The sequence below is a fragment of the Canis lupus genome, chromosome 22 (assembly GCF_048164855.1).
Source record: "Canis lupus baileyi chromosome 22, mCanLup2.hap1, whole genome shotgun sequence".
NCBI lineage: Eukaryota > Metazoa > Chordata > Mammalia > Carnivora > Canidae > Canis > Canis lupus.
In genome coordinates this window covers 24,020,255-24,032,588 of record NC_132859.1, presented here as the reverse complement: position 1 = coordinate 24,032,588, position 12,334 = coordinate 24,020,255, and the positions used below count along the sequence as shown (strand labels likewise).

At 34.5% G+C, this 12,334-nt stretch overlaps 1 protein-coding gene across 4 annotated transcripts in view; it reads right to left on the bottom strand.

Moving 5' to 3' along the window:
* Positions 1-204: 204 nt before the first annotated feature.
* MRPL3 (mitochondrial ribosomal protein L3) overlaps positions 205-12,334 on the bottom strand; it is a 39,384-nt gene continuing 27,254 nt past the window's right edge. The window contains exons 7-11 of one of the 4 annotated variants that reach the window (XM_072792773.1): positions 11,264-11,372; positions 6,473-6,550; positions 4,759-4,836; positions 3,305-3,347; positions 596-667 (exon numbers count right to left, since the gene is read on the bottom strand). In XM_072792773.1, coding sequence (XP_072648874.1) covers positions 654-667; positions 3,305-3,347; positions 4,759-4,836; positions 6,473-6,550; positions 11,264-11,372 — 322 coding nt within the window. In that variant the 3' untranslated portion in view covers positions 596-653. Of the gene's footprint in view, positions 668-3,304; positions 3,348-4,758; positions 4,837-6,472; positions 6,551-11,263; positions 11,373-12,334 lie in introns of all 4 variants that reach the window. The other 3 variants (XM_072792771.1, XM_072792774.1, XM_072792772.1) reach the window with 3 other exon arrangements.

The following is a 12,334-nucleotide window of genomic DNA, read 5'->3' as shown; positions in this document are numbered from 1 at the left end:
TGTCAGGCCTTTAACTATGACAAACATACTTCTGTAATTTAAATAAAAATCTTACTTCATTTCTCTGTTTTAGAGCTCTAAAAACTGCAAGAATGATAACAATGAATTTTAGAAAATGACTTCTTTTTCTGAATAGGTTACACCATAATTCCCGAATGGTTTGCCACTGTTCCACAACCACCCCTTCACAAAGACAGACAAATCTTTAATAAAAGAAGTTTAATTTATAAGCATCTTAAGATAACTTGGTAAAAAAAGAATGAAGCTCACAATTACAAAGATTTTGCTCATATGCAAACTGCCAGTCCATTTAAATTTGGCATAACTGATCTGGTTAATGTGGTAATTTTTTTTTTTAACATAATTTAGTTTAGAGGATGAATGATGTATGTATGCCCTTGACAAAGGGGATAAGTATGGTATTGTGATTAAGAAAATATATTTCCTGGTTATATTATTGTTCTGGCTCTCAAAAGCTCATAAAATAAATTAAAGTTTGCCATGTCCAATGAGGTTAGGTAAATGTAATAGAAGGTGCGCTGGGTTGACACACATTTTCATCATACAAATCTTCTGGTAGTTCTTCTTCATCTCCATCAGGAAAGTATGTAGGGAATGGTAGATTTTTACAGAAGTCCTTATATGCAGGCAGATTAGAATCTCTGATCTGGAGGGAGGAGACAAAGGTCTTATTAATCAATATTACCAATTAAGTTGCTTAAAGTCTGCTTTAATTATTAATAATTAAAGAATATCTATTCCCACAGTTTCTAATGCGAATAACACAATTGTTATATGAGGTAAAAGGAATTCAATGTATTCTTTTTATTCTAATAAATTTAATTAATTCAGTGACAGAAATACAGCCTTCCTCAAGTTAATCATCTACTCATAATAAAATTACTCTGGTTATTAATTTATATCTTATCCATAACTTATAAATCTCTAGAATGGCCCAAAAGGATAAATTGTATTTTACAATTACTAGTTATCAATTGTATCCAAACTATGTACCTAAAGCTATTAGTACCTAATTATTGATTTTATTATCTACTCATTATGTATTTTTATTATTTTATTCTCTACTATAGATTTTTTTTTTGAGTTGCAGTTTAAAAAAATAACACCTAGTATTTTTGTTAGTCTTAAATAAAAAGGGCATATAACCAAAAAATCAAATTTTATTTATTTTTAAAAAGTTTTTATTTATTTATTCATGAGAGACACAGAGAGAGAGATAGAGGGAGAGACACAGGCAGAGGGAGAAGCAGGCTCCATGCAGGGAGCCTGACGTGGGACTCGATCCTGGGCTGAAGGCGGCGCTAAACTGCTGAGCCACCAGGGCTGCCCAACATCAAGTTTTATTAAAGAAATAAACTTACATTTAACAAGTACCACTATCATTGAGAAATTAAGGACAAGATGATATTTAGCAAAAACAGTAACAATCAATCCACAAGCTCTATTAATTCTTTATATTCTAAAATATGCTAATTATATCTGTGAATTCATAAACCAAGGAATAGTTCAGATATTGATATGATCTAAAATGTTGGGCTTTATTTTTGGAAAACATTATTGGATTCCTCAAAGCTTCTGACTCATTCTACGGCTTTCATTCAGGGAGAAATAAAAAAAATTACATGTAATTATACACACAGAGTAAAATAACGCATAATCATTTTGGCAATAAGAAACGAATAATTTGGTTTAAATAAGTACACAGCTGCTAGGAATAGCTAAGTACAGAAAAACATCTATTTTAATCTCTCCCATTAAAATTGTACCAAGAAATTTTTCAGTAAGTTGCTGAGAAGAAATAAACTCGTTTAATTTTTTTTTTCCAATTCACTAATCTTGGGTTGAACTGTAGCTTAAGAAAGTCATTTTCTTACCAATTTAAACTGTCTCAGAACTTAGAACTCAAGATAAAATCCAAGCAAATAAATAACAAAACCAACAACAGCAAAATTTTGTGCTAATTTGATAAATGTGAAAATTTGGTCATAAGTGATCTAATTAGCAAATTCTCAGTTGCTTTTACATTTTGATAGATCTATCATCCCCAAGGAACATTCCAGACAAAAGCACTGCTTACATATTCTAACTGTAAATGCTATAGTACTATATATTCATTGATTTGAAACATAAATGATGACATTTGGTGGCTCTAAAGCTGAGGGCCAAGAACTTGCATCTCATCCTTAACAAATGTGTGAGACTCCATAGTATGTATTTCTGTGCACTTAATCTAACCTCTGGCTTCATTATTTCCCTCCCTTCACCAAAACTCCTTTAATATCCAGCTCATTCTTTTTATATTTCTGTACTGGCAAACCAGTTCAAGTCCTTTGAGGAAAGGTGAGGGGTGGGACACACACACACACACACACAAACTAGGATATCTAGAATAAACTTAGATTATAAATTAGGATATAGGAATGAGCACACATAAATAATAAAACATACACTACACAATGCTGTAAACAGGTTCTTTCTTTAGGCTCTCTTAATACATTTAGTGAATCCAAACAACGACATAAACACTTAGAGTGATTAAACAGGCTGGTCATCCCTAAGACTATCTTTACTAACTGGAGAACAAAAAAAAGTTATTGGTAGATCTGTAACCTGCAGAGTGCGTGTGTGTGCATGTGCGTGTGCACAAAAGCTCTTATGGGATGAGAGAATGTTAAAGAGGCCATCTATTTGGGCCTCAATCCCCATGGGCAAGGGGGCTCTTTCACTTGCTATGGAATCAGCTGGAAGAATAGAAAAAGTAGAGTGAATATTTTCAAAAAGTGTACCACACTTCTGACGTTTAAAACACAAGCCCACAAAACACTCCCCAGACCCATTCCTTAATGTTTGGGATAGACATTTGTGTAAGGTTACAAAAGACACTTATTTAGACACATTATATTTTAGAGATTTTTTTTTCAAGATGAGTTTTTTAAATCAAAATATGTTTCTTGCAAATACATTCATTAGTGTGTTAATAATTCAAAAATTCAAAGTGGACTAGATATTCTTTGATGCTAGTTTCTTGAAATATACTTGGGACTCTTCTTTTGGAACTGCCTTTGGTATACCTTCTCAATGTCTTCAGTAATGGTAAGCCATGATACTTTCAGAGAGTCGAGTTTTGGGAGGCAGTTTTTTGTTGAAGTAGGTGGAAGAGTACCAAATGTTGTTGACTCTAAACTGTTTATAACAACCAGTGAGAATATCACTGTACGTACAGTTTTTCAAGACAGTTGACCTGTTCATCTATAATAGCATCCAAGAAAATGCTGAGGTGTACCTGAGAAGTCATAGCAGCAGTAAGGTTCAGCTGGAAAGCCAGTCTAGAATTGTATATGCAGTAAAATGGGGAGAAAAGGGAGATTTGATAATATTTTGTCAAAATTTAAAAGTTAATCTGCTATACAATATAATTTTATTATGGAAAATAAACATTTCCCTCTTTTCTCTTTTATTAGGTTGTAGTATTAGTAAACATGTATTAAACCTGGAATGTGGAGGGATACATTTAATTATTCAAAAGCCAAAATGTTTTACGAAGTAGAATGATAACCTGCCAGCCTCAGCAACCCGTCATTGTGTATATGACTAGGCCACTTGGAGACTAGGAACCTATTTAAATCTAAAAATATGCGAAGTAAAAAAAACAACAAAGAAAAAAAACAAAAAACCTGCAAAAATTAATAAGATGTATTTTTTAAGAAAAATGAGAATAATCCAGTCAAAAAGTTAACTGCAGAAAGGGAATTTTAATTACTGTAAGATTAAAGTAAGTATATACTTTATGCTAGTAATGGAACCTATTTTAAGAAATGAAAAGAATAAAGACCCAATCTGAAAAATCTGAGATTTAAATTTCAACCTATTTTTGTTGTTACTGTTGGAAAATTAATAAAGAATACATTTCTGGGAACAGCTAGTATCACTTCTACTATAAATTTATTTTCAGAACAGAAGACTCAAAATTCAAAAGTGATTTCTCATGTTGAATTATGTTGGCCTCAATCCCAGGAAGAATATTTATTTTCTATTTTATTTGATAGAAGTAAGACTGTGAGAGTGTAAGAGGTTTTTTTCATATTTATCCTATACATTTGTTTCCTTCTTTTACTTGTTTTTGAACATTAAAATGAACATGTATACTTTTAAGACACTAAAAAGTATAATCAGAGCAATGCTAACAACAATAAGGAATCCCTCCTTAAAATGTCTACCTTCTACCACCTTTTTAAAAAATTTAATTTTTTAGTAATCTCTATACCCAATGTGGAGCTTGAACTCATGACCCCCAAATCAAGAGTCATGTGCCCTTCCAACTGAGACGGCCAGGGCCCCTTTATCACCTACCTTGTTGATTCTCTCACTGAATTTCCATTTCATGTATTTCTAGTGCCTGTGTCAAACTATTTTTAAAAAAATTAAAAGTTCTTTTTTGGAAAAATATTGATATTTTGGCAATAGTTATCCCATTATCCTTTTTGTATTTCGAAAGAGCCTCTATTTATTGATCCTATCCTTTTTGTAGGTTCGTGATTTTATAAACATCGGTTTTGGCTATTTTGTACAATTTTTTCAGTCAGGTGCTACTGAAAAATGGAAAAAAAAATTTAATTTAGCAGAGAATATAGAAAAACAGCCACTTATTTTCAAGCCACATTTATGGGTGAAAAAAGAATTTATGGCACACATTCATGTATCCAAACAATGGAAAATAAAGACAGTTTACATACATACCTTTACTAAGCAATTTCTATGTCCTGGTACAGAGCCATTTACATAGATTATATTGTTTTTTGTGTTTATTCTCCATACCTAAAGTAAGAAATGAAATCAAATTTTAAGGGTTAAAAACTTGAGAATAAACTTGAATTAAAACAAACAGTATGTTACTAAAAGCTGGGGCTATAAGTAGCCTATGAAGTAATCATCATATTAACCTTCAAAATGCTGAATGAGAATAGTAGGAAAAATTCATATCGTGTGGATGGCTTATAATATAAGATTATAACAGGTATGTCTTATGGAAGTGCTGGCATACTCTCATTTTTAAAGATTTACTTATTTTAGAGAGAGAGAGCATGAATGGGAGGGGCAGAGGAAGAGCAAGAGAGGCTCTCAAGCAGACTCCCCGTTTAGCACAGAGCTGGACTTGGGGCTCGATCCCACAACCCTGACATGATGACTTGAGCTGAAACCAAGAGTCAGATGCTTAACTGACTGTGCCACCAAGGCACCCCACAAACTCTCACTTTAAATATAAATGTGAGTGTAGAATAACCAAGACTGCTTGGATGTCTCAATGGACTCTGTTGGCACCATTAAAAAGTGGAAATTCAATTTTATTTTATTTTTATTTAATACTAGCTTGCTCCAACTAGAAACTGAAGAAGCCACAACCTCTCTGGGTCTGATTTTCAAAATAAGTGTGCTGAGCAGACGGCCCTCATGTGGGTGGCCTTTTATGTGAAGGAAAAAGCTTATACAAATGGGGGAGAATGGTCAAGAAATGGTAGTGAAAGAACAAATCATGTGGGGTGAAAATCAAGTCTGACTCTCATAGCTAAATGTTAAATACTACAGAAATTGAAATATCTCATACATATGCATGTGCAAATACACATGTGAAGAAAATACACACAAACAGGTAAGACTGGGTGATCTCCCATAGACGTAAAAGTAATAGAAGGGAAAAAAAATCTTAGATTTAATTACATAAAATTTAAAAAGCTCTGCTGGTCAAAATTTAAAATAAAATGTATCTAGAATAGAGGCTGGAAGAACATGCACCAAAATGCTAAGTGTTTATTATTGAGAGGAGCTATTTTCTTCTTTGTACTTTCTATACTTTGAAACATAAACATATCCATATACAAATGTTATTTGTCAAATTCCTCACATTAGTGAGGACTGAATTTAACTCCTCCCCCCCTTAAAATATATGTAATTATTTTATAATGATGGATACACACCATAGTCCCTTCTTTAGTACTATCTTTTCCCTCCTGTTTTGATGGTCCCCTCTTTTCTCCTCCACATTCACTTCTATCCACCCACACATTCCACATATAATCCAAAATACTCTGGCATGTAATTCCACTTTTCTCTGTGCTTATATAATGGCACATATAAGCAGGGAGCTTTTGTTCATTCTTTTATAAAAGGAGAGTATTATACATCATGCTCTAGAACTTTTTTCATGCACCCTCTTCTTGTGGAAATCTTCCAGATCAAACAGTAGGTAGGTGCCTTTTTCTTTTCAATGACTACACATTCCATAGCTTGGGCGTTAAAATGAACACACTACCATCGTTATGGCTACAACACACACACATACATTTCAGGTACTGGAACGATTCTCTGCAGACACAAATGCAGTACATCCTCTGGTTCCTTCACATTCAAGTATTAATTTGACTATTCCTAAAAAAGAGCCACTTCAGAAACTTACTTTCAGTCCATACTCTGTCCTATCTTTGTTTCCCATTTGTCCAGGCATTTTAGTTCCAGGCCAGACTCTAGCAACATCCTACATAAGAAAACCAAAATCAGCACTTTTAAGTACTCTCAATTTCCAATAGCACTGATCAAAGCAAAATACAACGTGAGATAGGAGTTATTAAAATGTTTTACTTTTTCCTCATTCTGCTCTGGCCCAAGGAACTACATATGGATTTAGATACAATTATCCCAGAGGATCTCCCTTCTAAATTAGATCAGAGCAACAAAGTAAATACAGACTACAAAACAGATGTAGGCGAAAAACTCAGTAACAACAGAGTAGCAACTGCACTAATACTGGTTGAGAAGTAGAAAAGAAAAATTTTAGGACATAAACACACATCGTAGTATCACCACTCAAAGAACAAACTTGACTGCCTGGTCTGTTTTCATGAATCTTCTGTATTAATTCACTTAATGGACTCCATCTAAATTCCTGCTGCTGTTACTTTCCTTCTCCAGAATGATTAAAGGACAGAGTTAGTTACTAGAATACTGGGTTTGTTTGTCCAGCCCTGGTTGTCTCTGATTCACATAAATCAAACAGCTTCTCATAGTTTCTCTGATTTTGGCTTTGATAATGGATAATACTACATCTAAAGAAGCATATTTGAATTACATCTAAAATGGGAAAGCTTCTCATGACATATGAATTCCTGGAACACAAACACTTCTGTATCACTACTCTGACATTAACAGGCAAAACTCCCAGTGGAAGTAGCTCACCATAGCATTAGAGTTGGTAACCAAGTCAGATTAAAAGACAATTCTGCATGTCATAGACTAAATATCACTCTAATTTATTCTACTAACATAGTCTGTGATAGGCACACCTGGCTTAACATTACATTACTAAAAAAGGACTCTGCCCACCCCAATTAAATTTATATTCTCATTTAAAGTACACCCTCTTAGGATTATAAAAGTATTGACTAATACTTAATGACAGTATTTACAAACACAGAACGGTGCATTTCATGACCATAAACTGGAGTTATAACAACAGGTTCTTCTATATGCCTAATTTTTTAAAAAAAGATTTTATTTATTTATTCATGAGAGACACAGAGAGAGGCAGAGACATAAATAAAAGGGAGAAGTAGGCTCCTCGCAGGGAGCCTGATGCGGGACTTGATCCCCAGAGCAGGATCATGCCCTGAGCTGAAGGCATGATCACCTGAGCTGAAGGCATGATCACCTCAATCCCCAGAGCGGGATCATGCCCTGAGCTGAAGGCATGATCACCTGCTCACCTGCTGAGCCATCCAGGCATCCTTATATGCCTAATTTTTAAGAGAGTTTTATTGAGGTATAATTCACATACATATCTTATTCTTTTTAAAGTATACAATTTAAAGATCTTAGCATATACAAGGATTTGTGTATGACCACAATCTTAGAACGTATCTTTCCATCTAAAACAGAAATTCCAAATCCAGCTCCCCCAGCTCTATGCAACCACTAATCTACTTAACATCTTCACAGATTTGCCGAGGATGGACATTTCATGTAAACGGAAATCATACAATATGTAGTCTGTGACTGACTTCTGCCACTTAGCATGTTTTCAAGGTTTGTCCATGTTGCATGTATCAGTACCTCATTCTACTTTATTGCTAAATAATATTGCATTAATTTGCCACATTTTAATTATCTAATCAGCCAATTCATGAACATTTGGGTCATTTCTATGTTTTGGCTCTTATAAATAATGCTGCTGTGCATGCACAAGTGTTTTGTTCATGTTTTCATTTCTTCTGGGCATACACTTAGGAGTGAATTGCTGGGTCCCATGGTGACTTTACACTTAACATTTCTGGCAACTGACAAACTTTCGCAAGGCAGCTGTTAATCATTTCCACATTCCCATAAACAACGTATGAGGGTTCCAATTTTTCCACATCCCTGCTAACATTTGTTATTATCCATCTATCTTTTAAATTATAGTCATCTCAGTGTGTGTGAAGTGCTACCTTATTGTGGTTTTGATCTGCGTTTCCCGAATGGCTAAAGGTGTTAAGCATTTATTCATATGGTAACTGGCCATTTATATATCTTCTATGGAAAAATATTTAAGTTCTTTGGATTGAATTGGATTATCTTTTTATTTTTTAAGATTTATTTATTTTTGAGAGAGAGAAAATCTCAAGCAGACTCCATGCTGAGCATGGAAGCCAACATAGAGCTCAATCTCAGAACCCTGAGATCATGACCTGAGCCAAAATCAAGAGTCAGACACTTAACCAACTGAACTACCTAGGCGCCCCAATGTGGGTTATCTTTTCATATTCTAGATTACCAACTTTAGCAGATTTATGATTTGCAAATATTTTCTTCCATTCTGTGAGCTGTCTTTTCATTTCCTTGACTGTATTGTTTGCAATAGTTTAAATTTTGATGAAGTCTAAGTTTTCTGTATTTTCTTTGTTACTTGTATTTTTGGTGTCCTATTTAAGGCTTCACTTAAGGTCATGAAGAGTTACTCCTACGTTTTCTTAAGAGACTTTTATAGTTAGCTCTTAAATTTGTGTCTATGATCTACCTAATTTTTATAACAACTTATTTTCATATAATTTATAACTGTGTAATTTCACATTTGTAAAAAAGTTATAAAAATAATACAAAAAACTCTCATACTCTTGACCCAAATTCACCAGGTGTTCACGTTATCCCATTTGTTCTACCATTCACTCTATCTCTATATATGCACATGTTCTTCTGTACTATCTAAAATTTGATGGTAGGCATGATGCTCCTTTACCTGCAAGTATTTCAGTGTACTTCTTAAGAACAAGAATATTCTCTTATATTACCACAGTACAATTATGAAACTCAAAAAATTTCCTATCTAATCTGTAGTTCACATTCTAAATTTTGCGCCAATAATCCCACCCCCGCCACCAAATCCAGGATCCACTTCAGAATTCTACACTATAATTAGCTGTCATGCCTCTTTTGTTTCCTCAAATCTGGAGCAACTCCTCGGCCTTTGTCCTTCACAATCTTGACATTTTTGAAGCCAATTATTTTGTAGCCAATTATTTTGTAGATTATCACTCACTTTGGGTCTAATGCTTTCCCACAATCGGATTCAGGCGATGCATTTTTAGCAGGAATCACCACAGAAGTGATGATGTGTTCTTTTCTGTTCTTTTTGTGTTCACTAGGTTAACCCACTCTACAGGTATTATCTTTACCTTTATAATTAATCCAGGAGTTGTTTTGGGACTCTGTATGTAACTTGTCTTCATCCAGTTTTCACCACTTGTTTCAGGATCCACTGAATTCTTGGCTCAATCAGTTATTCCTTTGATGGTTGTCAATAGTGAAATTCTAACTCCATCATTCCTTCTACATTTATTAGTTAAGATTATACTGCAAAGAGTAGTCCCCTTTCTCCCATTGTTAAACTAAACATTCACTTTATCCATCTGTATCTGAGTGAGATCATCAATTCTAATTTTATTCCATGAATTGTCATTTTTTTTACATTTTTCAAATCAAATTGTTCCAAGTTTTACAAGTGGGAGCTCATTTTAACTAGCTGCTATGTCCTTTTCATGTGCTATCATTTTTAAAGCACTTTCTTTCTTCCTTATTTTAATTTCTAAAGGAATCTTTTTTTTATTGAGGTCTGATTGACATGTAGCATTTTATTAGGGTGTACAAAGTAATGATTTGATATTTGTATATACTGTGAAATGGTCACAATAACTCTAGTTAACATTCATTACCATATGTATTTACAAAAAACTTTTTGCCTTGTGATGAGAACTTTTAAGATCTATTCTCTTAGCAATATTCAAATATGTACTATAGCATTATTAACTATAGTCACCATGCTGTAAATTACATTCCTTGCTTTCTTGAACTAGCTATTTCGGGTTCATCTTGTACTCTTCCTGCCCCATGGATGAAATTCTCCACTTTTCCAAAGGGCCCAAAGTTCCTTTCAGTGGGTCAATGATATTTAGAAACCAAGATCTAGGTAGGCTCTAGGTGTGGCTCGCTGCTATAGATTATCTTTGCTTTTAGGTTCTTTCAGCAGAGAGAGCTAAGGAATAAATATATACACACATATCTATATCTATTTCTCTGTCTTTAAATACATGCATATAATAAACGTATACTGACACCTGCAATCTGAATTCAACACTACAGGGTTTATTCTAATATCCCTCCTTTTCATACCTGAATATCCTTTTCTAGTAGTGAGAAACTTGCTCCCATTATCAATATATTTACTTATCCACTCAATCCTACAACTTACAGAAAATTATTTCAGAATACAAAAGTCCTTCTCCATTTTCAATGCTCTTATTGTTTCCCCATTTCTTCTCTAACTACTTTTCCCTTGCACCATGGTACTGTCCTTGACAATCTTTCCCAACTGTCTGTGTTAAGGCAAAAATGAACCTGTAAAGGAACTGGTGGGCAGATGGAAGGGCATTCTAATCCCCAATTTCTTGCAGCTGAGGGAGACAAAGATGGAAATGAGAAAGTAGGGAGGAAAATACTGAGAATAACTCCTAAACTTACAGTATAGGGGTTATTACTAAATGACTCAAGTCTGGCTCTGGAAAGTAAGTGAGGCCAGGACCCATAAAAATGTGATAAGTAGTGTGATCTACCTGCAGTCAGATTAAAATTATGTGACCTGACCCCAACGACAGACTAAAGCAATCTATATGTAGAAGCTGAATATTTAGTATTAAAAAGGGAACCACTAAGTTATACTTACACCAGTCGAAATAGCTCCAGGTCTCCTGTGGGTTTTTGTTTGACCATGAGTAGCAGGCTGGCCTTTAAATCCCCATCTTTTCATGACACCTTGAAAACCTTTACCAATACTGAACAAGATAAACATTAGAATTTACATAATAAACAGAACACAGAATATTCCCAATTGTGCATTTTCTTAATAGTACGTTAGAGTTTTAACAACGCTACTTACCTAAATACCTAGGAAAAGCTATGCAAGAAAAATTGCAAATGAACATTCCTTTATCTATGTCCTAGTCTGCACCCCTTCCTGGAGCCTCATGCCATATAAAATGATTAATTCAAGATAGTAAGACAAGAGCAAGTTAAGCAAAGCAAGTTCTATCTGAGCAGGAAGTTTTATCATCCTAATCCTGTGAAACAACACCGTAAAAGTGGTGAATTTTTAGAAATTCCCAAGTACTTATAAGCTATGGGGCAGGCAATCATTAAGATCCCCATCTCCTGGTATTCATGCCCTTGTGCCATTACCTCCCCTGGAGTCCGGGTGGACCTAGGAACTCATGCCTAAGGAATAAACTATGGCAAAATGATAAGATGTCACTTCTGACATTAGGTTATAAAAAAACCTATGGCTTCCAGCTTGGCACACTCTTCCTTTGAGGCTCTGAAGGAAGTCAATGGCCATTCCTATTGAGTGGAACATGGCACTCTATAGGAATGTCATATGGCAAAGATGTCTCCAGCCAACAGCTGTGGTCCTGAAGCTTGCCAAAGACCACGTTAGTGAGCTTGGAGGCAGTACTCCCCTAGTTGAACTGAGATGACTGGAGCCTTGACTGATGGCCTGACGGCAGTCCTGCGATAGCTACAAGCACTCGGTTGAGTTGTACTGGGATTCCTGACCGTGGACACTGTGAGGTAATAAATGTTTATTGTTTTAAGCTGTTATGTTTTGGAGTAATGTGTTAGGTGGCAATAGATAATATAACAATAAATAAAACAATAATAATGCCATAATGCTGGACAAGTTTTATAAGACATCAGAAACATTTTAGTCTCAAGGTTTGAATAGGAAGCTCACAGAAAA